This window comes from Dromaius novaehollandiae, chromosome 11, assembly GCF_036370855.1.
Source record: "Dromaius novaehollandiae isolate bDroNov1 chromosome 11, bDroNov1.hap1, whole genome shotgun sequence".
In the NCBI taxonomy this organism is placed as follows: domain Eukaryota; kingdom Metazoa; phylum Chordata; class Aves; order Casuariiformes; family Dromaiidae; genus Dromaius; species Dromaius novaehollandiae.
The window spans coordinates 5,494,274-5,522,002 of NC_088108.1; the positions used below are offsets into that span (position 1 = coordinate 5,494,274).

Consider the following 27,729-nt stretch of genomic DNA (forward strand, 5'->3'; position numbering starts at 1 on the left):
ATGAAAACATCTTACGTTCAGATGCAGGAAGAAACTACCCAGATAACTGATGACACAAGTCCCATGTCTTTGAGAGCCAGCAAGTCCCTAACTGCTTTATTTCCCTGATCCTTTACTGACATTCTTCTCCGTGATTTACAAAGTCTTCTAAAAACTTTGATCTAGCTCTTGTAAGAGCTAAACAACAAATGCCATTACAGAGTACAGCAGAAGCACTGGCCAAGGACCACATAAGAAAGAAAACAGCCCAGTTACCTAAGCTACAAACAATGGTCAAAGCAATTAATATGTATTTTAAACTGTGGCTTTTTTTTTTTTGATTATTAAGAAGTTACAGCCAAAAAGACTATCAAATCTTATGAACACATGTAGATCACACAGGAAAAAAGTATCTTCTGCTGTAAAGTATTTCCTCAAATTATTTACTGAAGTACATAGAATATAAAGTAATGTAGACTACACTTAACTTCTACTATTCTTCAATACCTTGCAAGTTTCCAGCAAAAGGCATAATCTTAACTCCTGAAGAACCATAATGCCTAAATCAGAATTAGGTATGTAAAACACACTTTTCAAAGGTGAATTTCAAAGTATGTGCAAAAATCCATCTCTGTAGGATTGTGGACTGACAAAATTTTGTGTCTGTGGTCTTAACTTCCATAAATAAAACAAAGTTACATACCAGCAGCTGGATTTACTAGAAACATACTGTCCATACATTGTGCAACACAAGCATTCAAAATTGAAGCTTGTTTTACCTAAACAGTACATACACAGAATGACTGCAGTCCCCCTGCTCCTCTGTAGCTCCATGTTACTCAAAAAAACAAAACAAAACCAAAAAACAAAAAAAAATACAATTCCCATGATTCCCTTCAGCCTGTTTTTTACAGAGGTATCTAAAGAATCTAAAGGTGTTATTCCAACCTAAAGTGCTCCACGACAGCTCCTGCATCTTGCAGTTCCCAGGTCAAGAAAGAAGATTCTCAAAGTCCTCTCTAGCAGGATCACCAAGTCTTAAACAAAATTTGTCTCAACTAGGCCAGAGGAGAGCAGGATCATATATTTGCTATGTAACTACTTTTTGAAGAATCTTGGATAGCAATAGGATTAGAGGGAAAACATAAGTACCAGGAAGGCATCTGACCCAGTAAGGCTTAGTTAATTCTAGCTAAGAATAACTGACTCCTGCTAGATTCTCTCTGAAGATTTTGCCTTGGAGTATACTTCAAATGTCTAAAAATAATACTCAAGGACATCAAGCCAAGCCAAGCCTGATGTCTAGTAGCTTCCAGGTGTGATGAATATGTCCAATGCCAAGCAGCAAGGCAGACACGAGCACTACAGAAAGTAAACATTTCTGATAATTCTCATACCAAGCATAGAAGTGTCAAAGACTAACTGATTGTCAACAGGATCGTAAAGCATTTTGTTTGCTAAGTTACTAACAACACTGCAACACTGGCTGTTGTCACTTTCAGGCTATGAATCTCGCTACGGCACAAAAAGGCTGAGACATCTTTTATACAGCTTGGAATTCCAGTACGCTGATATACTGACCTCTCTATGAATGAACAGATCTGGAGCCTTCAGGTATTGTGATAGGGCTTCCCAATCCAGTGGGGAAGCATTCACCACAACTGACCAAGATGGAAGAGGATGGTGAAATGGCATTTCCTCACAGACGCTTTGAGGATCCCATCCTCACTGTAGGAAGAAAATAATCTCTTTGAGAACCATCATCACCGTGCTAAAGAGACTGCGCTCCAGGGAATGACTAAAGTGCGTCCATTTGAAGAAGAAACCTAGAATGAAGTGTTGTTCGCTGTTGTGCGATTTAGAATTGCCAGCCACAACCTCACTTGAAGTGTTAGGCAGATGTCCTAGAGAGCGATTTCATAGCTAAGAATTGCTCCTGGAGGAAGAAGGCCCTGACGGAAATGATACTGAGTTGAAATCAATTCTAACAGATTCCAATGTCTGCAGAAGCTGCAGATTAGACTTCTAGTGTTCACCTTGAGCTAGAGAATCAGAAAGGTTCACAATAACTTGAAAATTCATTCCTTTAAGAGTCATTTCACCAGCCAGTTGGCCTGATAAAGATATGGGAGCATCTCCCGTCTCCAGAAATGAGCAAACAGCATCGGAACTTCAACGAAGGCTGATGACAGGGAAACCAAAATGGCCCTGCTTTTATCAGCAGTAATCTCATCTAACAATAGCTAGCAGATTTTTGTGGAAAGATAAAGTGACAGTCAGCTTCCTGCAGGTCAAGAGGCATGAAGCAGTTTCCTTTCTGAAGGCTCAGGATGACACCAGCTAAGGGCACTATCTTTTTCCCCGATGAATGTAAACATTCAGTCCTTTTCAGCCTAGATGAGACTGTTACTCTCCTTTCTTCAGTGATTGCAAAAAAATCCCTTCCTTTTTCCCAGAACCAAAGGGAAAGGTTCTTCTGTCAAAGGAATTCCTGGGAACAAATGAGGCAAGCAAGGGAGGCAACTCACCCCACTACTTTGTTCACAGCATTTGTAGTGATGCTAAATCTGGCTCAATGCAAACCCCAAACTTATGAAGACAGACAGACAGATACTTGGAAAAAAGCAAATGGAAAAGGAACTCGCCTCTCCTGACTGCCTTCAAAAGGTACTAGCCTGAATATTGAGATGCAGGGAATCCAAGAAATCTCTGGATTTTGATCTTTCTTTTCTTTTGAAGTTCAAGGTGACCTGACAGGGCAACAACTGTAAGAGGCCCAAGAAAAAGAGCTAGGAGCAGTGACCAGTTTCGGAAGAAACATTAAGATGAGGATTGAGCTTCAGGTTTTAAAGACTTACAGATGTGGGGAGTTGTTCACTGTGCCATTTTTAACATGGCAGAACAGGGGCTTGTATCAGACAAAGGTATATGGAAATCTTTTTGATTAATGCTGTAATATTCTGTTTTAAAGTTGTTTTAAGAAACAGTCCTCAGCAGTGTGAAAGAGAAGGAAGAGCTTACATGCACTGAAGTGACAAAGGAGGCTTGAACCTGAAGATCTTGGGAAGCAAAGAATTGTAAAGCCAAAAGAAACAAACGAGTAAGTGAAAAAATAGTTGAAAGTGGTTGAAACTCGTATGGTTACTGTCAAGGCAACAAAAATTTCTGGTCTTAACTGTCTGCAATGCACAATGACCCAAAAATATGAATGTACAGATGGACAATCGCTGAAAAATAAAACAGACCACCTCCGGCCACAACCCAGAACAATCTGTCTAAATTGTAACAAAACATTGTTTATCTTAAAATACAACCCATTTGACTTTAGACACTAAAAGACACAAAAAATGTGCGACAACCCTCTACTTCAGCAGTGTAGCAAATAAATCCAAAAACCACTGAGAAAAAGGAACAGTTTAAAGGTTAGAAACAGAGGTTCTTGAAGCTTATCTACTACTCGCTATACGCTGTTATTCTGGGTTGCAAAGGAGGTACACATTACTTACAATTAAATATTAACTTTTCAGTGAATATCAATTATTTCCTGATTTAATTTTAGATAGTTCTGAAGCAGAGGATGCACAAGTGTATAGCAGAACTTGCAAAACTACAGAGACAAAACCTCTTTCAGAAAACCTTTTACAAAGCTTTTTTCAGCAACCCCCATCAAGTCACTGCCTAGGAAATAGCAAGTTTTTACCATGTTCTGAAAGTCATTAAAATTGCCTTTTGCTGGATCAGCTTGTGAGAGCAAGCTACAGACCAGAAAACAAGGAGACTTTTGTTCCTTACCTGTAATGTTTTCCCCAGACCCATACAGTGAGCAAGAATGCATCCAGAACCAGGAGATGTCCTTGTTTTTTTTACAGATTCGCAGCAGCAATCCCACATGAACTGAACACCTGAAGAACATTTTTGAAAAAATTCTTATTAAACATTCATTTTATTAAAGTTCAGCTGATAAGAGATAGGTTAAATCACTGTAAGATAATGGTAACTCTTAAAAGCAGTGCTCAAAGTAATTATTGATACATTTCTGTCAAATGAGTAGTATGTGGGATGATCTTTGTCTTGAGCTTAGGCATATTCAAAGTTTTCATTGCAGATGTGGAAACTGGAATAGAAAATGTAACTGTGCAGGCAGTAGATGACTGCAAACTTGGGGACAAGGAGAAAAGAGGAGATGGCAGGGAAGTGGCAAGAACTTCATGAAAAGACTAAAATGATCTTGGTAAATTAGTGAAATGACACAAAATCAACAAGAAGAAATTCTGTAAAAGTAGATGTAGAGTAACAGGCTTAAGGAGGTAAAATCAAATAAAGGAGAGGAAATATATAATATATAATAAAATGCATTAACAACATGAGGGGCTGCAGAGTGATTTTTTATTCTTCGCAATATATTTATAGGAGAGTTGCATTCTACTCTGCTATATTCAGCACAGATGAGGCTTCAACTTGACTGCTGTGTTTGGTTCAGGGCACCTCCCTTTAAGAACTGGAGCAAGTTCAGAAGATTATTATTAAAACGGAAAAGCTGTAGATTATGATCTTTGAGGAAAATTTAGAAGAATAAGTTACGGAGAAACTTATAATTAGCTATCATCCTTTTCTTCTTCTTCACCAGAAATAAAAAATGATAAGAAGTTGGCTTGACTTGCAGTGAAGTCATGTCAGGTATTAGAAAAAGTATTCATGACCAAAAAGTCAAGAACTTTCAGAAGATCATGAAATCTTCACTGAAAACTGTAAAAAACAATTAGGCAAATCTTTCTCCAGAATGATAAACCTGCATTTGATTCTGCCTGTGTGCAGAAAATCTGATGATTCTGAGGCCCCTTCCAACTTTACATTCCTAAGGTTGCCTGTAAAACAGAATAATGTATTGCTGATTTCATTTATTTTTGTTTAGACCTTCCAAAAACGAAACATTAAATCCTGTGTTTTGGCCAAGGAGCTTTACTTACAATTCTAATTTGGGTTGTATAACCCACACTGCCAGAGTAAAAAAAGGATAAAAACCTCTTTTTTTTTTTCTTACCATCTACTTGGTGTGGTTTCAGTTTGGTAACTATGCTCCTGTGAACCTGCACTAATGGTTCTTTAGTTTCTTCATCTTCATCTAAAACCAGCTTAGTTGTAATTGGACATTTCAGAGGTGAAGCATCTTCTATCTCTATCACCTGGAAGCAGAAACAGTGCACGACAGTACTTCACATGTGAATAAGCATTTTGCAAATACAAGGTTTAGCAAAATTGGAAGTCATCTAGTTATTAAGTGAAACTTTCAAGCCTTTGCATTGTCAGCCTACTTCAGGAGACTTCCCCCCCGCCGCTCCCATGAAAGGTAAAACAGTAGATAACTAATACAAGAAACACCTTTAAGTTCTCAGTACTCTTAAATAAAATTTAGAAATCTTAACCTACAGCAAATTACAACTCAAACTTGTGGCTTACATAGTTGCATGTAAGCAGCTTTAAAGGTTACTTACCAAGTTAAACTGAGATAGAAATATGATGTCTTAAACATCTTTAGCAATTTAACTCCTAGCAATGTTTTGCGAAGAAAACAGAACATACCTCTCTCAATTTCTCTCTCTCTCGTTCTCTTTCTGCAATACGTTTTCTTCTTTCTTCTTCTTCTTTAAGTGCATTTTGTGTTTCTGTTCTAAGCTTATCATCTTTAATAATTTTCCTTATTTTCTTTCTGCCTTTTCCAGGAGATTTTGAATCATCATTGTCCTCATCCTCAGAATTACTCTATTAGAAATTAAATAAATCAGCCATTAACAAGAAAATTATGACACTGACCACCAAACCCTTGATTTTTAGAGAAAATTTTTATACACAGCTATACAATATTCATACACAAAATTTTTTATATTTAGTCAGTTTAGCTCACAGAAAAAAAGATGCTTTTTTTTTTTTAAACAAGTTAGTTGGCATGATAACAGAGGTACCACCTTTATTAGACTGTATTCTGAGATATTAAGGATAACTTTACCTGTGTAAAGCAGTACTAAAGCTACTGTTATCATATGATACTAATGAGTTATATAAAATATTAATATATCAACTATAATATATTAATATATATTAAATAAAAACTATTTTTCTGATCTGGTGGTGCATTTAGTCAGCTATAACTTGCTTGTTACTTTGCACACAGCTGCTCCAGATGTCCAAGTCCCTAACCAGCTGGCATAAGAAACACGAACTCCTTTTCCCATTTAATTAACTTAAAGCACAGTATTGTACCTTGTTGTTATTTTCACTCGAAGAATCCTCTGGAACCCTTATACGCCTTCGTTTCTTTTTCTGTTTGTAACTGCGCTGGTTTTCTTCTGCCTCAGCTTTCTTGGCAGATCTATTAAAAAAAAAAAACCCACAGGCAGTCCCATGGTAAACAAAGACAATTCACTGCTTCACTGATGGACAATGCTAAAAAATTACACAAAATACATGGCTGACCAACAGAATACATACTCCTTTCATGCAAGCAACAATGTATTTCCAAATTCTCTCCTCGCCCTCCCCTCACAGGAAACACGCAACAATCTATTTCAGACAACCTCACAGAATCTCAACATTTTTAAGTATTCTCTTTTTACTGGAATCCACCATTCCTTGATTGACGTATTTGGCAAAAAATGGTCATGTTTCATTAATCTGTTTTCCCCATTAGCTCATCAAATAGCCATGTACCACAAACCGCAATATAAATACAAAATTCTTGCATTTGCTGCAAAGTTAGTTAGCAGGTATCAAAATTAATTATAAGAAGTATCAAAGGATTTAAGGATTGATTCTAGGTCTCTTAAGTCAGTAAGAGTACATAAATTCTGCCTTTTCACTGCTTAGATTATACTATTAAAACAAAAACCAAACACCAATCACAAGATAAGCATAGTTATGTTTTATTTATACCTTGTTCTTGGACGTTGGTCATCTTCAGACTCACTAACTTCTTCACTAACTGCAGATTCATGAAACTCTGAGTCATTTGAATCATCACTGCTCACTTTGAAAATAAAATATGATTTCATATTGAATATTATGGTAAAGCAAGCAACATCATGTATTTTCTGATTATACAACATATTGCTTAAAATCAACAATCCCTGTAGCAGTTCATTTCAAGCAGTATGGGAGCCATTAAATATATCAAGAGGGAGCAACAGTAATAGAAGGTGTCCAGAGCAGAAAAGATAACATGCGAGCACTAGCTGAGTCCTTATAAATGGCATATTAAGCCCACAAGACTTAAAGTCTTTATATATGTATACATCTAACTGTAATTTAAAAGCAAGTGACGGAAAGCATTATATTAGAAAGCTCCACATTTCAAAGACAGTGTGTGACGGAGAACACAAGGAGGAACAGTACAGAACTCTACAGTAAACATAAGATGATTTTTACTTAAACAAGCTTTTGTTGCAAATGTTATTTTTATAATCGTGATCCACTCTTCAGGATTCAAGAAAACAACACTAATTTACTAACAACATAGGCAAATAAATGTATTCATGGCTTGAAATTGCTTCAGGTAATGCAAATTTAAAACGGACTGAAAGAACAATTAAAAATAAACTTAAACAGCACCATTAAGTAATATTTTTGTAACTATTTTTAGAAGTCATCACTGGCATTTATAGGTAATTAAAACCATCATGCTATTTAGCACTTTGACTTTGAACGCACTGGAAAGCTGAATTGTTTTATGAGTAGCAGACTTCAGTCACAGATTGTTTTACATACTTGGGGAAATATAACGTTAATAATGGAGGGTTAAAACACGTGAGCTGAAAAAAAACTGTATTGCTCTACTTGGGAACAATGTAATTTCCAAGACTTATTGCTAAAGTATCCTGAGAATTATTCTGGCCACCCCTTATTTGCACATTGCCACTGTACTGAGAATTAATTTTTTGAAAGAAATACCACTGGTAGAGTAAAAACTCCATAAGGGAAGAATGGTATGAATGTGTGCTCAGATAAAAATGAGAATTTTCATGGGGGAATACATTAAACAAATTACATTGCATCTTTTGGCCTGTGAACACTGCTAAGGAGTGTGACATAGCTTGCATTACTGCAACGCTAAAAAGAGAAAAGTACATCTTCATTGTACAATATACATCCTTACTTCCACTGCCACTGAAACAGTCAGACATCTACTCTGACCAAGGTGGCAGTCAGCGTTCACCTTTACCACCACTCCCCCGCTCTGCCCCAAATGGGAAAAGGTTAGGGCAAGGCCTCCTTTGCTCTTGCAGGTGTCAATGAAACTGAGAAAAGTCAAGCACCGTTTCACAGTGCCATCTGGTGTCCAACTAAAGCCTGCAGCGTTTAAACTCTACGATGGAGAAATTTTCTGGTGACACAATGGCCTATTAACAGTCCAAGGAAAAGATAAATTGCATTAGGGGAGGAGGGAAATTGATATTCATGAATTAGTCATACTGGGTTTAGCTCTGTTATTCAAGATTAATATTCAAGATTTAACAAGATTAACCCAATTCAAAAGCCAAGAGAGCTGTTACGAGCTGCAGTCATCTTTCACATTTTAAATAAAAGCAGTTATCAAGCACAGATAAGGGAATTGTAGATTTAATACATGAGGAAGTTTATATAGATATTCTAAAATTACAGAGTTTACTCTAGATCTCCAGTGTGGCATGCTTTGGACCTGTTTTATAGAAACAAAGCACTTTCTGTGACACAAGTGTTTAGATTATGTACCTTTCCTTCTATTTCTGCGTTTCCCTTCTTTTGTATCTTTAGGTTTCCCCTTTTTCTCTTCGCCAGATTCTCCGTCACTCACAGTTAGCTTGTGCCTCAGCAGTCTGTGTCTGTATCTAGGCTTCTTGGACTCTTCTTCATCTGAATCTGACTCAGAATTATCTTCCTTTTCATTCTCTTCTGTCAGAGATAAGAGTCAGTGCAACATGCACACTGGTAATTATTTTCTTATTTAAATTTAGTAAAAATTAAAATCAGAATTAATTTTGGCTACTCTTTGTGCTTTTTAAGGAAATTACGGACAATAACACACAGTTTTACCTTCCAGGTGTAAGTATTTTACACTGTCTGATCATCTGAATCATCTGTAGCAACAATTGTGTCTGTTAGTCATATCGTTCCCGGGCTTTTGCATGTCCTACTGTTCTTTATACATTATTCTTCACACATCCCTAGGACTTCTAAATTGGTTACAAAATCTGACCATTAACCAAAAAAGAAAAAAAACAAAACAAAAACAAAACACTTGCACTGTAGTTTGCGATAATAATCCATATGGTCATACACATTAACATCTATTTGGCAACTAGCTATCGACATCAGTTAATTTATTTTTTGTTGAAACTGAAGACACTTTACTAATTACGATTTTCCCTACGAGATCTTTGAAATTATGACAGACACTACAGCACTGCTTTTTTCCGGCTGCTTTTTGGTGCTCACCATCATCTCCTGCGTTTTCATTTTGCTTTCCAGTTTTCTTTTTTCCTTCATCCGACTCTTCATCTGAAGATGCATCCTCATCAGAGGAAAGATTGGCTTTGATTTCTTCTAAAAGCATTTTCTTGGCAATTCTTTGAAGTAAAACAGAAAAAACTATGTATTCCACTGTTCAAGCAAATCTATGAACAATAAATGTAATCCTATACCATTCAGAACTTCAAAAATAGGGTTGAAAGCTGAACGAAAAAAACGTGATGAAAAAAATCATAGTGATAAGACAGGATATATCAACAAAATCTCATGTTAAATGACATGTCAACTTGCTTTTAGAAAGCTTATCTTTATAATGCTTCTTAAAAAAGTAGTTTCATACTTTACAAGACTGGAGATAGCTATAAACTGTACAGATTTAAGCATTTCAAAGTAAAACCATTTTTTTTCCTCTGCTACTTGCTCAATTCTTCCCTGCTCATCTCTCCTTGTTAATTTTGGCATAGGCGTCTATATGAATTCTAATGGTAACAAGAACATGAAGATGCTGCAGACCAAATCCTAACAGTCAAACGACCCAAGAAAAAAAAAATTATCACGTTTCATTCATTTTAATCAATGGGATCCAGGTGCCCTAATTTCCTGAGGCACTGAATCTACATGATTGTAAACAATAATAGTTTTAAAAACAGTGCATGACTGGTTGCATTTGTTCTAAGCATAAAGATTACTATAATATGCATTAATTCACACAATTCAGACTCTGCGAGCTAAAATGAAAAACAAAAAAAGTATGACCCTACATCTACATAGTTTGCCTTCAACTGTGTTACCATTCTAATCGCCTTGGCCCACTCTACTGCAAAGAGATGCTGCAGTAATTGATGCAACTCATGATGTCTCAAGATGAATTGCTATTAAGTGCCCAGGGGAAAAAAAAATCACGCTGAATCCCTCAAATATCTGCAAGCACTTGCCTTATGGCAACTACAGCAAAATACACACATACATGTATGTATACGCGCGTGCACGTGCACACACACACACACACACACATATTTTAAAAATAATAATCTATCGAACATTATGGGACCTGAACTTTACAGAAAAATTACCATCTTATTTCCTGTCCCGCAAACTCTTTGCTCAGCTTTCCAGTTTCATCTCAGCACAAAAATGTTTTCAGCTAAGATACAAAAAGTTACTATGGAAAAATGATTTCTTTACATGCTCTTGCAACACAAAACATAAGAAGAAATCCTATATGAAAATACATCCAAGGGAAAGTATGAAATGATGTGTCAAATGCACAGGAAAACAGTGGACTTATCTGAGAACTCTTTTCCCCTTCTTCTAGGGGAAAAAAATCCTGAAAGAATGAAACCAGGCCTTCCTCATATAAATATTAGAAATATTTTACTTTTCATTCCATAGTCTTCAATATTAAATGAAAAACTTCTTTCTTTCCTAGGTCAGATCTGGTCTGCCCAGCTTTTCAGGAGAATTAGTGCATACTGTAGGTATATAGTTCAGAATGGGAAGGTATTTATACCAGTCAAAACAATAGTTCGAAACCCATGAAACTGAACCACAATCTAGGCTTCACTTGGAAGAGGCATAGGAACAATGAGTTTTTATGTATGGCTTCTTACGCACTAGAAAATTACAGTTGGTAACTTTTATGTTGAACTACAAAATATGTTTTAACGAACTTGTATTTCATTTTCCACCATACAACGTGACCCAAAAACAAAGGAACTTTTCAAAAGGAATTTTCCCAAAACATCTTTCAATACACTTCATATTGTATTTTCTATCTTTTAATACATTACTGTATCTTCTACAAAGACTTTAAGGCTAATGTGTGTTGTTATTATTCAAAGATGGAAGTAAAATGGGTTTGTCAACAGCATGAAGCCATTTTAGATAGCTCAGTCAATCACAAACTGTCAGCATCCAAAACAAAAAAACCTTTTGTTTGAAAAATGGCTTTCTAAAGAAACACAGTCCCAATTAAAATGCAATACTCTTGGTGAGCTTTTAATTCCATATACACCAATAGATCACACTCTAAACCCACTGAAAACTTTAGTAAAGTCCATAGATCAAGTATTAGATCTATAGATCCTCTTCAGTCAGTTTTTGTATTAGCCCTTTCAGAGGATTTAGGAAAGGGACTTAAATAAGGTATTAAAAAAAAAAAAAAAAAAAAAAAAAAGGATAATGGCAACAGGAATAAATGGCTCCTTTTATTAGGAGTTCAGGCTGCATTTCTTCCATCCATCTGTTAATGCTTTGAAGAACATTTTATTCAAAATAAAACTGCTTGGAACGTCACAAGTTGCTTTCTTTTTAAAAGCTTTTAATGTAAATTATTAACCTTGAATCCTACTCCATGAAATGCAGACAGAAGCAGTTTGGCCACTTTTCATATTTAAAAAGATAACATCATCATCATCATACTGTTGCTTTGGACGGTAAAGAAGCAATGCTAAAAAGAATTGCAAAATTTTAAAATTTAATCCTCAAAGAACTGTCTAGTAATATTTCATCTGACTTATTTCATATCACCCCCAATAACGTCAGCAAAGTCAACAAAACTTTAATCAGATAATGATACTCACCTTTCACACACATCTTCTAAAAAAATGATTTTTAAACAAAAGTGGACTGTGGTTTAATGGGAGAAGGCAGGGATTTTTATTTGTTCTTTACTTTCTTAAAATATATTTTTTAATGAAAAAATCTAATAATGAATATATCATTCATTTAAAAAAACCACCCATGCACAAAATCTATTATTCATAAACAAAACATGCTGCTATTTCCCTATTAATAATCATTGTCCTTCATATCAACAATCAGCTCAACCTCCACACTGGGTAAACTCATTAGTTTCTAATTAATTATTTATAATGACGTTGATTGGTAAGTGATTGCTTCTATACTCTGTGAAATAGAAAAAACCCTTTTCAGCCAGGATGAAGATTCAACCACTTTAAAACGAAAGGAGATGGAACTATTTATTTAGTGGAAACAGCTATATTCTCTTCAATGTGTTCTACTGCAATAATGTTAGACTAAAAATGCAACACCTTGTTCAGACATGTCCAGAATTTAAAAGATTTCTGCTTTTAATGTAACCACATAAATTAACAGAATTAAAAGTGTAAACAATATATCAGAACTAAACATATTAAACCTTGTAAATGCATCTCAAAAATGACTGATGTAACAAACAGCTTATATAGATTATAATAAATTGAGCACTGTGCTCTTGGAATTGGTTTACGATAAAATTATATGTGGCTCAAAATAGCATAGCGTATTCTTATTTTAGGATGTAAACCCATTAAAAGTGAAAAGGTTCCTAAGCTAAGAAACTTCATACTTTTGCTTTACCATTTTAAAATTTGTTTTAACATCAAACTGCAAGTACCAGGAAAAACAACTCATGGCAGTGTGAAAACTCCCCGCTCCCATTTTCCCAAGCAAACCCATGACAATTAAAGATACTGTAATATTTACTGGGGTCATGGAAATAAAGTGTATTCTTGGCCACCCAGATTTAACAATTGAATACTATAAAAACCTTTAAATACAAAACACAGAAAGCTGTATTATCTTCTGCACAGGACTTCAGGCAGTAAAGAAACCCGCACTGCATTCTCATTTCTGCCACGGACTTACTGTGACCTTGAGCAATTCATGTTGCCTATTCCCACTCCATCTTATCTGAACAGATAGCAAGCTTTATAAAAAGGACATTTTTCCAATATGTATTGATACAGAGCCTTGCAAAATGGGGCCATAATCTCAACCAGGGGATATAAAAGTAACTCTAGAATAAAATAATAGTATATAAGTATAATTTTATATAAATTAGGATTTAAATATACTTCAGTTTTGTAGGAATGACACTGAAAATATACATTTTTAAATGAATTGGTTACAATATATTTTCTAATTTATGCTAAAGGAAAACATAAAAAAAAAAGAGGTAGGCAAACTGGAAGTTACCTAGGGGCTGCTTAGTCACAGAATAGGACTATCTTATATTATCCTTCAGACATTTAAGTAAAAATGGAATAGTAGGTGCAGCCTTTCATGATGTGGAGTTAAGTCCACACAATAATTTGCACCATTCTTGTTGATGAATTTTAGGGAGCCAATGTGATGGACTTATTTATAGCTTGTCAAAAATCTTGATGAGACAATGCTGACACTATAAAACAATTTTCCTCTTAAAAAGTCATAATTTAAGCTATTAATTACCACAATATATTATTATTACCAATTAGATATCAACTCACACGTAGTGTTCATAAATACCTACTAATTACATGTAGAAATTAAGTTGCCCAAAACAAGCCTTTAAGGAAGGGGGGAGGAAGGGGGAAGACACCTGTGTGTGGCTAATAAAAGGCACCATTTTTTCAGCTAAAGCATTACTGAATTAAATGGGCCTTTGATATAGTTTTAAAAATTTAGATCCATTTAAAATAAATTTTAAGAGATGAATGTTTGAATGAAATGTCATACATATTACAAAAATAATTAGTCAAAACTGCCAAACACCTTGTTCTAAATACTGTACTGTCTTTGTGGAAACAGTCTGAATTTCAAGCTGTCAGAGTTGTATTAAATTAAATGCTTGGACAAGAAAAATGTTTTACAAAAATTTATTGCATCCATCAAATACTTAAAGGCATTCTGCATTAAATACACTATGTACTTCTTAATGAACAAAACTGCTGCAAACATTAAACAGTACCATTTAAAAGATCAGAAGGACCAATAATAGATAATTACATAACATAAGATGAAAGCATACAGCACTGTCTGTCATATTATGACCCACTTGGATATTGCATTTTGGCAAAGATGATTTCAAGACTATTAATATTCATGTCATGCACATCCAAAGGTATGCAAATAAAAGAACATCTAAACTAGAGACTTGCAAACATGAGAGTTCCCACACTACAAATACCCAGTAGGTACTATGTACCCTCTTTGGCCTGGAAGAAAATAGGCAACTTATCTGAATAGTAGGTAAACTATTTAAACACTTTGTGTTGAGTAAACAGAAAACAAGCTTTTAACTTCTCAAAATTTGTTCCATCTTTTTACACTTTGTATCTCTGATTTTGGTGCCAAGTACAATGCATGCTGAATGTAAAATTAGACTGCAGTTACCAGTTAACATGTCTGAAGGTTGACAAATCTATTCATTGACAAACACCTCCCCAACTCAGAAATATATATTCAAAATATTCTCTAAATAAAAATGTCAACAAAGATTCAGCTTAAACACAAATTACAGAAACTGATTTTTAAAACCTAAATTGATATTACTGGTTTGTTCGTTACCAATTGGGTTAACTCATTTCCCGATATAGCTCTTAGACTGATAATGAAGATCTGCCAGTTAGCATTTGTACTGTAAACATTGAACTTTGACAAAACTGTATTGGCTAAATTATCAACCATAAACACTTAAGAAACAAACAAAAAAGGGAAAAAAAGAAAAAAATTCAAAACAGGACTAAAATTAAAGCATCATTTTAAAAAATCTTGTATTACCAATGTTTACATGTTCTGCTTATGACCCTGTGCTGTAAGTCCCTAAAGAGCATCTTTCTTTAAAAGCTGAATTACTTCATTAAATTTTATGACCGAAAACAGGCAAAAACTATATCATCAGCAACATTTTGATGCCAAACTGAGGTCCGTAAAGGATATAAAATAGTGTTTTTAAAATTTACTTCAGTCACATATCAAAACGTACAACTCTGTGAAACAAAGATACCATATTCTAAACTAGTAAGGCTCAGAAGCAGAAGAAGACTCCATCAGCAATTGTGCAAAGCTATGAAGCTGGTCCCATATATACTATATGGCAAAAAAAATCAGTTTCTGAAATACTGTATAAAATTTTGATGAACAACTGTTTAGTCTAACTACAATAACTTCCAAAAAGAAACTCCAGCTCGTAACTGAGCAATACTTTATTTATGTTGTGCATTCACTAGTTAGGAAATGAAGCTTTTACATTTTCTAGCCAGGCTAATTTCAATGACTACAATGGTACTGGTTAAATTATGACATGTCTTAATGAACTAACTATATCTTACATAGAATCATTTTTATTGAACTTGAAACCCAAGCAATACATTTAGGCCACAATTCTGAAAATATCTATGCAAAGACTTAAAATTTAATGTATAATTAGTCTCCTTGATACCAGTTGAGCCTATGCACAGTGCTTGTAGAATCACGGCCTTAGCTATCACATAAGTGACTTCAGGTATTCCATTAATGGATTAAAACTCAGTTTAATTAACAGTTGGAAATGTCTCTAATACTGTTTTCTCCACATTGCGCTTTCTCTTTTATTGAGAAAAAGGTGTTTCAAGTAGAAAAAAAAAAAGCAAATTATGTAACAGTAATAACCAAGTTCAATCCATAGAGATTTTAGCACTGCATATTGCACAGATGCAAATTTTTATCATCTATTCATATAACTATTCAAAATTCACATTTATCAAAAGTAGGCTTTTACCTGACTGAGTAAAAAAACTTGTCACAAAACCCACATGTTCAATGGGAACATAAAATGGACAGTGCTGCAGTGCATTTATAACACACCCTATGCAAGGTGTGTTAGTTAACACTTCTAAATACTTTCTTTGCATTTCTGGATTTTGGCCTCTGTTTTCTGGCCCCATGTTCAAACTTGCGGGAAGCCTGTGAGCGAGTCTTTACAAGGCAGGCAGTCCTGGTTTTTACAACCTGCTTGCTCTTCCGTTGCGCCGGTTTGCGCCCACGCCTAGGGTGTGTTATAATCTTTTTTAAGTCCTTACGGATGGAATCATACCTATTCTCAGGATCGTCATCATCATCATCTTCCTCCTCCTCCATTGGAACAGCCCTTGACTTAGTCTCTCCCTCATCTCCTGGGGGAGGAAGGAGAAAAGAAAACAAAAACAAAAAAGGAACACTTGATACGTGTAAAACCAGCAACAAACATACAAGGCATATGAACTATTGTCTCCATCAGAAATCCCCATGTAAAAATACTTTGGCAACACCACTATTTTTTCCACTAACAAACAAAAAAGGCAGCTACTGTCTTAATGGATAGAAATGTTTCTTATTAATAAAATACATAATTTTTCAAGCAGCAGTTTTGCCCACATTATTCTTGTTACTATACACAACTTGCAATTTTTCCTTCCCATTTAATACAATAAAATTCATTTTCTACATTGAAACAGATAAAGACTGCATACTCCATTCAGGGAACTTCATTTCTGAACTCCTCCTGAACTTCATTTCTGAACTCCTTTCAGAAGTTCTGCCACTGAATTTGTGTAAGTTGAAAAGGAGGCCCAAACAAATACAATGCAATATCACTTACCACACTTCTGAGTTGCCCTGCTTCCATTAAGAAGTACTTCAGAACAACAAATTTCTTCTCTTTGCTTATTTTTGTTTTCAGAGTATCAAGGACAATGTGCGTATATTTGCTGCATGTGTATGAAGACTTACATTTTGAAAACTACACTTGCTATCCTTAGAGCAAATATTAAAATTCAGCTGTACAACATGGACACTGTCCTGTATAGAAAACACACCAAACCCAAAAGCATGGGGCATGGAACGCAGCACCTAACAGAGCAAGAACAGCACAATGTGATGCCTGCCTTTAAATCCTCTGCACTCCCCCAGCTGAACTGAGGGGAATTCAGACAGCACCTTACATCTAGCACACTCTGAGGCCTTCCCCCTTCCTTTCCTCTTTTCTCCGACTCAAATGTAAACAAGTCAAATCTGCTAGTGAGTATATTAAGTTCAGGGAAAGACACCTCAAAATCCTGATGAACTGAGGTCCTCTCATTCCTGATTTCTGTTGCTTATTTTGTACCTGTGCAGAGTGGACCAAGATTAGGCTGGAACAGGCTTGCTCCAAGTTGTTCTAACATATACTTGTCCTGGAATAAACACACACTTGTCCTGGAATTAACACTAACTAGAGGTCTGGCAGTATTGTGTAAGAGGTGATCACAGAAAGTTCCTCACTCTTAGGCTCAGATAAACAAAGTATCCTGTTGGTTAAAACAGATTCCAAGTCAATCGTCTACCTACAGAGCTTGTTCAAACATAGAAAATACTCCTTTATTTACCTATTAAAACACAGGTAAACTGAAGACAAAGGGAAAGTTTACCTCCTCTTAAAATAACGCAATAGTTTATTTTCATAAAAATCATACAATAATTCAGATAGAAAGGTACCCCCGGACATCACCTAGTCCGACTCTCTGCTCCAAGCAGAGCTAACTTTGTAATCAGATTTCTCAGGGCCTTCTCCAGCCCAGTTTTGATTATCTCCAAGGATGGAGATTCCAAAACTTGACTGGCAACCTGTTTCAGCCATTGACCATCCTCAATGTAAAAATCTTCTCCTAGTATCCAACCTGAGTTTTCCCGGCCACACTGGTGTCCACAGCCTCTCAATCCTTTGCAGTGCACCTTCAAGCATCCGCCTCTGCCTTCTCTATAACCACTCACTAGGCAGCTGGAAGGCAGCAATTAGAGTCCCCATCTTTAGCCTTCTCTCCCCAGGCTGACCGAAGGCAGTTGTCTCTCAGCCTAACTCTACTGTCCGTGATCCCAACTCCATCATCTCATTTTCACCCTTTGTACACTGCTCCCCACCCTCCCATGCAGTAATTATCAAACCTTTCAACTTGTGACTTGCAAATAAAACTTAATTGCCAGCAATGCCTCAGACAACTTCTGTAACATTACTACCAACTTGTGCCCCGGGGACATTTCAATACCTAGTTATGGACACACACTGTACATGAGAATTTTCTATTTTTAGAATATTTTTCTTTGAAGATCCAGTGAGGCTCAAAACTGTTGCAAATGGGTTACTGCCCCGAGTGTGATAACTATCTATCTGTGGGGCATGTTTTAACAGATGCAGCATTTACCACATGAAAGATGTCAGTTCATTACTACGCAGAGTTGATTATCTTCCATCTCCCTCAGCAGTGGCATCTTTGGGGAAATATGCTTCTGGTGGCTTAATAGTTAAGCAAAAATCCTAAAAATCCTAACATTACATGCACAGACACTCAACTAAACTTACTTCATCAGAGGGCCTCAATAAGCAAACGAAGGCATTATGGGGCAGAATAAGGAACTTATCTTCCAACTGTTACTCTACAATGATGCAAAATACCATTAATAAAACTTTGCTTTCTTACAGGGTGCTAAATCCAAAGCCAAGGGTAGCACCTGTGAAAAGGAATCCTTGCAGATGCAAAGTTTAAGAACTCCCCAGAAACTGAACTGCAGCAGAATTGGGGGATGAATCTGGTTGGCCTCAAGCTGGTAGTAAAAAGGAGAAACATGATATTGGTAAATTAAAGTTGAAATCTGATTTTTAAAAATTACTGTTCTCTTAAATGATGTAATTTTGCACTTAAAAGTGATACTGCAAGTGTATGCTTACAAGTGTTTTTTGGGAAAGCCGAAATGCACCTACGTCCCTTCTGCTATCTCCATAAACATACTGCTGTTTTATTTGTTTTTTGCTTAGTTGCAGCATCACAAGCTAGGTGGAAGTATTGGAGTGAACAATTACAGTAAAATCAAGTACAGAAAGTACTGTGAAACATCAACAGAAATAAACAAATAGGAAGTCATTTCCTTCTCACAGTAACCAAAACAGCAAAGAGATCTCATGTTTTCTAGTTGAAAATTATTTTCTTAAAAACATCTATAACACCCACGTAATGTGAAAACTACCCTTCCTTTTCAAGTCCTCTAAAACCAGGCTTTCTAATCAAGCAGTTCTGGGGGGTAGGGGGGGTAGTATTATTATTATTTCCTAGAGATATAACACATCAAGCACTGATGAAGTAATACTTCTATGTTAGCAAGAATAATTATTACTACGATGCCTCCTAAGAAAATCTTAAGTGATGACAGACTGCTGTTAACTGATACCAGCTGCTCTATTGGGGTCTCTAGAGGCACAAAGATGATCTACTTGTTTTTTTAAAATGTATACACACAGCACAGTAGCTAAGCGTCAGCAAACCGTACAGTAATGCCACAAGTCTTCAAAGTTGTCCCTGCTGCCTGAATGTGACCTGAGAAACATGATTTGAGTTCATGAGACCCCCCTACTAAAAACCAGCTTCTGCTAAATATTAACTGGACAGTCAAAAAGAATAACAAGCACTGGAAAGTCATGGTGCAAAGTTATACTGGCCGGAATTGCAGACTATGACAACAATTCTCTCCATTTACAGTAACATCCCTTCTTCTAGAAATCATAATTTGCAAATTAAGTTGAAATGCATGCTTCCAAATCATTATCAGACAAACTACCTGGCTGTAGATTTTTTTAATGTATATTTACCACCTTATGGATATTTTTACTTCTAGACTATTAAATGCTATCAAAATCTTATAAGTTTCCCTCTACTAATACGTTAATCAAAATGTAGATGAAAATCTTTTGCACACCTGACGACTGACAAAATCCTGCACCAGCAGACAGCACTAAGTTCTCAGTCACTGGCATAATTTTCTGCTCATCACTGCTTCCATCACCTGTTGAATTCTGATCATCATTTTCTTCCTTATCAGATGAGGAAGAGGAAGTAACAACCACCTTCTGCTTTTTTGACACTTTCTTTTTCTCTTTTAAGTTACCCTTTTTATTTTCTTTTACTGCCCCTCTTTTAATCTTTTTTTTATTGTCTTCATAAGACTCCTCATCAGAAGAGGACAATGAGTCATTCTGTTCTTTCTTGGAAATTTTCTTTTTGTGACTTATTCTTTTCTTTTCTTTAGCTTCAGTTCGTTTTTTATTCTGCACAGCATCTTCAGAAGAACTTTCCTCTTTCAGAGGAGATTTCTCAGCATCAGAAGATAAATCAATATGTACTCTTTTAGATATTCTCTCTCTCAAATTCCTCCTTTTCTCTTCTTTAATCATAGTTTCATTTTTAGTTTTATCATTTTCAGAAGAATTGCAACTACCTTTCTCTGGGGATGACTTTTCAACATCAGAAGAGGAATCATCTTGTTCTTTCTTGTAACTTTTCAAGTTTTCAGACTTCTTCTCTTTGCTTTCAGCTTTTTTATTCTTCAATTTTTCTTTTGAAGAATCAAAACTGTGTTCTTTCTTTGCAGATTTCTCAGTACTCTCTGAAGAATCATCTTCTTGTGCCTTTTTCTTTTTCAAATCCTTGTTTTTCTTAACTTCAGTTAGCTTTACACCTTCAGAAGGACAACTCTCCTCTTTCTCCAGTAAAGACTTCTCAACATCAGAAGACTCATCCTGCTTTCCCTTTACATTTTTTTCTTTTAAGTCTCTGTTTATCCTTTCCTTAACAGCTGACCCCTTACTAATCTTTTTATCTTCAGAAGAATGATTAATCTCCTCCTTCTCCAGGGATGACTTTTCAGCATCATCATCTTCAGAATATTTACCTCTCTGTTTCTTCAAGTTTATCTTTCTCTTACTAACTACTTTTTTTCTCTGTTCTTCTTCAGAGGAATCATAACTATCTTCTTTTCTTGAGTATTTTTTCTTGGCTTTTTTCGCAGACTCAATTTTACTCAAATTTTTTATTTCTTTTTCTAACTCAGAATCATAATTTGAAGAATCTGAATAATTTTGTCGTTTCTTTTTTGCAGAAGCAGGGCTTTTAGCTGATTTGCCTCTTTTAGCATCTAAATCCGAACCAGAACTGGAACTCTTTCTTTTTCGTTTTCCATTTTCATCCTTTACTGGCTGTTTCTTTAAAACATTTAAAGTCTTGTGAACATTTGTTGGAGCTTCACTATTGCTATCAATATCTGAAGAACTGTGACTCATCATAGCTACCTCTTTAAGAACAGCTGGCATCTCATCAGAATCTGAGCTGTGATCCAATACATCTGGCTTTTTCGATTTAGAGAGTTTATTAGGACTAGGACTATCAATAGGACTGTCAGAAGAATTTCTTTTATCTTTTTTCCCCCTTGGTTGTTTTGATGATTTCCTCTTATGTTTTTCATTACATGTGTCATTGCTGTCTTCTTCTGAATTTGATGTTAAAGGATTAATGTCTGTTTGGCGCCTCAGAGGTGTGGTCTTCACACGCGGGGATCTCCTGAGATCAGATTCCTCTACAGGTGAGACAGTTTCTTTTTCTGTGGAACGTTCACTGACAGCATTATGATTTTGTTTTACGGAATCACAGTTTTCGGCTCTAGGTGTTACATGAATGTCCTTATCTGCCTTTTCTGGATTGCTGTCTTGATCTTCAGCTTTAATTGTAGACTCAGAAAGGGAAACAGGAGTCAATTTTACAATTAATTCCTTTGTTCCTTTAGCTGATGCTTTTAACTTAGTTCCACCTTTGGTATCTTTCAAAGGAGTGTTCAATTTTATGTTTGAATTTAGAGTCTCCTGATCTGTTGCTGTATTTCCACTGCCTTGCTCATCTGATGTATTCTGAATTTCCATAGCAGATTCTAGAGTCTCAAAAATATCTTCAGGAACTGATGAGGGAACAGATACTATATCCATGTCTAAAGCCTCTGTACTATTAGGTTCATACTGAGGTTCTTCCTTTGTGCCAGATCTTTTATCCTCACCAGTAGTACGCTTGTTATCTGTTCGTTCCCTTGTTGGAACACTTTGATCCATGGGCTCATTGTCAGGCTGTTCTGACACAACTTTTTTCTCTGCCTTTACAACCTCCTCCTCTTTTAACTCCACGTGTTCCTTCCCTTCATCTTTTTTCACCTCATTTTTTTCAGATTTAAGATCATTTTTTTTCTCTTTGGTACTTTTCTCTTTGATTTTAACATCCAATGTTTGAATCTCCAGGTTCAGACCTTCTTCTAGTGCCAGATGAGCTTTTTTGATGTCACCCAACACAGATTTAAAAGCTTTCAGCTGACGAAGCTGCACCGTTGGGCTTATGTCTAAATTTTCTGCAGCCTTTTTCAAAAAGCTTACAAAGCTAGCATTCATATTTGCTGTAGTCTCAACCAGTTTTTTTGTTTTTTTAAGCATGTCTTTTGGCACCATTAGTGCTTTATAAGAGTATGTTAATGAACCAGAATATGATTCATCTAATTTTTTTTCTTCACCATTACAATTTGAATTATTTCTCTTCGGAGAAAATTTGAGTGTATGGTCGTATATTTTACTTTTTTCACTTTCAACTCTGATCTTTTTTTTGTTTTGTTGCAGTAACTGTTCTAAATTTTCAAAGACGCTGTCACATGCAGTGACCAAGTCCAACAAAGGTTCTGGATGGCAAATATAGCAGTGCCACTGGCTATTTTCATCCAGTATGGTTGACAGCTCTTTTCGACCCAGATTGCGCAAAATGCACTTTTTACAGAAGGCGTTATGGCAGAAGTCACAGCAAATTAAATTTCCACCTTCAGCACACCATCTGAAATGAGACGTAAGAAATATAAAATTATCTCCGTATAAATGAGGTGAAAAAATATCAGAAGTATATACATTTTTCACTGTTCAGCATGAAGAATTTGCATTTTAAAAATTAAGATGGTAAGCAGATAGCCATTAACTGAAAACATTATTAAAAAACATGACTGAAAGGCACCCACTGAATCGGAAAGTCAGAAAATTAACGTGTCAAATTAACAGTTCAGAAAGTTGAAAAGGCTAGCGATATCCAAATACAAGTTCAGCACCAATTTTATCTCCATTCTAACTATTGTTGCCCAGTCTTCATATATCACCGTAAATAAGAGAAAAAATAGTTAGTTTTCCCTGTTCCTTCTGAGAATTAAAAAGAGAGCAAGTCTTTTGCTTTAGAGCCACACAATCAGCTCCAGTCTTTGCACCTTAATGAGTATTTTGCTACTGCAGGCAATTAGAAATCTTTAGGTTCTGATGTATGTCTAGAACACAAAATCTTTGATCAAGACCTAAAGAGTGGAAGGAGCAATCTCATAGGCAGCATAAACTGCACAACTTTGGCTGGACTGCATATTTATTTATTTGACATAAGGACAGAAAAGTACCTTAATCTTTCAAAACTGGGAGCTGCATCCAGAAAAGAAAGATTCCGTGGCCCACCAGGAATTTAAAGTATTTGTAAGGTGGCAGGCTATTTAGGTAAAAACATGTTTATTACTGGATTTCTTTAATATGTTTCCCTGCTAAAGAATGAAATATTTACATAACCCTGAGGATGAACTTCTCTTGGTAAGAAATGATTGCTGATTAGGCTCCTTAGTACTGGTCTTTATTCATTAATAATTTTATTATTGTTAGGAAAAAGAAAAGCAGAACCACCCTGAGTGTTAATACAGACTTTTTATACTTACCTACACTGTTCATCCATTCCATCTGAATCGCGACTAATGTCATCGCTCATGTAATATTTGTAGCAAGTCTGTAAATAAAGTAAAAGAACAAAGATTTTTTCATTAAAATCTCACCTCAAATTTAGTAATTCATATAATTTCTACATGTATTAGAAGTGGACTATCACAAAGAACAGCTGAGAGGTTTTCAGCATTCTAACCATTTTAGGTTCATGATGAATCTAAAAACCATTTTCCATAGATACAACAGACCCTAAACCATGACTGACTTAGATTACTCAAGACTGGATTGAAAATTAAATAATAGGCTTTCGTTTGATGGCGACGTATTTTTACATTTTAGAACATCCAAACTGAATGCTTCTTTTCATGTCTAGAAAACTTATTTCCATCTATTTTCTAGGAAAATCAATACCACAGAAAAAAACCCAAACTACATATCTTTCACTGACACGATTAATACTACATAAATTACAATTTTCAACTGCATGCCTTTTATGTTAGCAATTGGTCCCGTAAGATTTTAAATAAAAATTTCTTCGATATCTATCCTGATTTTAACCTCCGAGGCTTCAATTTCCAGGTGCAGATCCAGCGGTTTCATTGAAAAATGGGTAACATGGTAAGAAAAACAACACATGCAACTCAGCTAGTAGCAGTGGCTTCAGTTACTGAATTCTTTAAATCAAATTTTGAACGTTTTTTTCCACTTGTTAGTAAAGAAAGTTCTCCCTGACTTGAAGTTCTACTTTGAGTAAGGATTAAATATAAGGCATTAACTAAATTCTGCCATTATACCCAGTGAATTCAGAATCCAGAAGAGACTTCAGCACCTGAATTTAAAATGATGATGCCCCTTCAACTGGAATACAGAGTTCAATACCTGTTCAACCAATCTCAAAAACAAAAAAAAAGGGGAAGCAAAAAAAGAAAGATAGAGTAAAAACAGATGTTCAGACTTGTCAACAGAACATTCAGAGTCAAGGAAAAGCAGCTTCTGAAGAGAGATGGAAAAGTCTGGGGCTGTTTACCTAAGTAGGAGAAAAATAAGGGAAACTGGCAGAAAAAATAATGGAAGGAATAGAGTAGGCAGGTCAGAAACTTCCATTCCCCTTTCACACATTAACAGAAGGCCATGTTCAATTAAATAAAAATACAGAAAAATTTATGAGAAACAACATGTGCTATAATTACCTAGCAGAGCTCATAGTCAAAATGTGTTACTGAACCCAAGAGCCTAACTAGTTTCAAAAATGAATCGGGTACTTGCATGTACCACAAGAATATGGTGTTACATGTTAGGGACTTTAAAGTTTTGGAACAAGAGTTAGGACTCTAACAGAGACTGGGAACAATTTTCTTGTGAGCTAATTTTTCTAAAGCTTACACACCATGTTTTATAAAAGAAACAAGCCAAAATAAATAAAAGAAATAAGCCAGAACATTACATTAGATGGACATGTCTGATTCAGTAAGTCACCTAAAAATTCAACGTTAATTGGATTTCGGAGGCAAGGGGAGGGAGCGAAGAAAAGTGGAATGCTAAATGTTTATTGTAACACAGATTTATATATCTCTCTGAAAATTTTAAGAGGTCTCCACGGCAGGAGGTAGGAATATTTCCTTCCTCACCTGTTCCCCACCTCCTCCACCACAGACAATATAGGGCCAACTGAAGCCACCATGAACTGCATGGTTCCAAGACCCAGATGTTCATTTTGGGACACGGACAAGGTCATCATTACAGAGGCTGCCATAAATTAAAACAGTCCAGCAGCTGTACACAGGTGAAACTCAGATGGCTTTGAAGCTAACTTTCTGCTTCTTATTCTGATATTTTACACGCAGTGCTTCACCGGGACATCCAAAATTGAATCTGTTCTTATAATATGAGCAGGCAGAACTGTTTCAGACAAATTCATTTAACATAAAAGATTCACTAAGATTAGTCTTCATGCTCTAAAAATAATTTCAAAGAAACCACAATGAACTGGACAACTGGGGTGTATAAAAGTGGGCATATAAACTTTTTAAATTATTTGCCTTTTCTTTTTTCTGCTATTAATTTCCTTAACTGTAACAAATAATGACTGAAAAGTTTATTGTCTAAAAAACAAGAACTAGTCCCACAAAAAACCACCCAAATCCACTAACATGACATTTCAAACAAGAACAAAAAACAAACAGTACAAACTATAGAACTGTTTACCACATACCTTACAAATAAGAACTTTCAGTGTAGGATGTCTATAGATTGAATCCTTTTGAAAATGGTTCACCTGTTGCCCACAAGCTGTACAGCTTACAATTCCATGTAGTCCTTCCTCTATAGAGAGGATTATAAACCACACATTAATGTTTTCTTTTTTTTCTTTCTTTTTTGTTTTTTTAAGAAATCTATTTATATCTACTTCATTTTCTTACAGTACTTTTTGGCTTGTCAGGCTTTTCCATATGCCTTCACTTTTTCACCACCCAGCATTAGAGACAATTTTCTTTAACCACTCACCATTTAAAGACTGGAAGATTTTTTTCTCTAATTTCTATTCTCCACTTGGGGCCAAGCTAAAATTTTATTCCTTTGAGAAATCTATAATCTTGGACTAACTGGTCATTACCTGAGGGCACATCTGGACATATGAGTGACGACGAAAAATGTTTCAAAGCAGCCCTGATAATTCTGTACAACCTTCCTCATTTAATCTTGTTTTAAATAATGTTTTTATTATGCCATTTGTTTCACAGTTTTCGTTTCACAAAGAAAAATATGGGAAACCATGACTGAAGATACATAAAATCCTTATAAAACACACAACTGAAATAGTTACAACTTCTGTCACAGTACAGGATCACCAGGCTATTCTACCAAACATTGTCTGCAAAATCCTTATTCACTTTCTGTTTCCTTCTCTACGTTGTTCTGTTTGAAACTGTACTTCTCCTATAGCACATGCATTATTACTATCTGGCCGATTGCTCCACTCAGTTTTGCGTAACATTCGGAGGCTGTATCTACATTAGTACTTTGGTCAAGAACGCATTGCTTTGATGTCAATCCCCCAATTCACTCCAGAAGGTGGTGAGCTTGGGGTTGGAAGGCTTGCTATCTGCCACGTTGTTTAATTCATTAATTAATACTACACGATGGTTTTCCTTTCATCAGCAGCAATGCTTCCAAGAAAAAAGAAAATTGTTCGAGAAGCTCATCCAAAGTCTTACAAAATTTTAATTTGGGATCAAGCAGATAGAGGCTTGATATGAGAGCACTGGGCTGCTACTTGTCCTTTGCTTTCATGTGCATACTATACAAAAATTAACTCAGCAGGGTAAGGTTTGAGTACAGGCTATATAAAAAACAAAACAAAACAAGAAACATCAAACCACCACACACACACACAATTAGAACCAAGCACAAACACCACAACATTAAGAAACCAAGTGAACTTTCTCAAAACACAACACGATGACTTTGCTACTAGCAAAGACCAACAGTTTTGCTACCGAAGCATAAATTTCAGAGAGATTACAGGCCAGTGAGGACAACTAATACACAGCTAATAACAGATTTCACTGGAATCGGAAATTTTGAGGGCAAAGTTTTCTGTGTTCTACTCCCTTGCATGCATATTTCCATGTAACAGAGTTCAGTCTCGCAAAGCACCCCTTAAGACCTCAAAAACCCACTCAAACACTTCTGCTCCCAATGCTGCTGAATAAACGCATCCATCACATTTTAATAAAGGGAAGAGTACCTCCTTTTCTTATACCAAGCACCACAGAAGTCTAGACAGACTTTGTCAAACCTCACAGTCTTTTAACAGATATAAGAATCACAAAAGGTAACAGCAAACTGAGGAAGAATATGCTATTTACTGTTAAGTCCCAAGCCACTTCCACTTTCTCTGC

General features: G+C 35.7%; 1 protein-coding gene across 2 annotated transcripts in view; it reads right to left on the minus strand.

Annotated features, from left to right (window-relative positions):
* Window positions 1-27,729, minus strand: part of ATRX (ATRX chromatin remodeler) — a 91,375-nt gene that overhangs the window by 42,889 nt on the left and 20,757 nt on the right. The window contains exons 7-17 of one of the 2 annotated variants that reach the window (XM_026099984.2): window positions 26,040-26,149; window positions 23,824-23,891; window positions 19,984-22,919; window positions 16,316-16,394; window positions 9,445-9,575; window positions 8,722-8,901; window positions 6,907-7,000; window positions 6,238-6,346; window positions 5,560-5,739; window positions 5,021-5,162; window positions 3,772-3,881 (exon numbers count right to left, since the gene is read on the minus strand). In XM_026099984.2, coding sequence (XP_025955769.2) covers window positions 3,772-3,881; window positions 5,021-5,162; window positions 5,560-5,739; window positions 6,238-6,346; window positions 6,907-7,000; window positions 8,722-8,901; window positions 9,445-9,575; window positions 16,316-16,394; window positions 19,984-22,919; window positions 23,824-23,891; window positions 26,040-26,149 — 4,139 coding nt within the window. The remainder of the gene's footprint in view (window positions 1-3,771; window positions 3,882-5,020; window positions 5,163-5,559; window positions 5,740-6,237; window positions 6,347-6,906; window positions 7,001-8,721; window positions 8,902-9,444; window positions 9,576-16,315; window positions 16,395-19,983; window positions 22,920-23,823; window positions 23,892-26,039; window positions 26,150-27,729) is intronic. The other variant, XM_026099990.2, reaches the window with a different exon arrangement.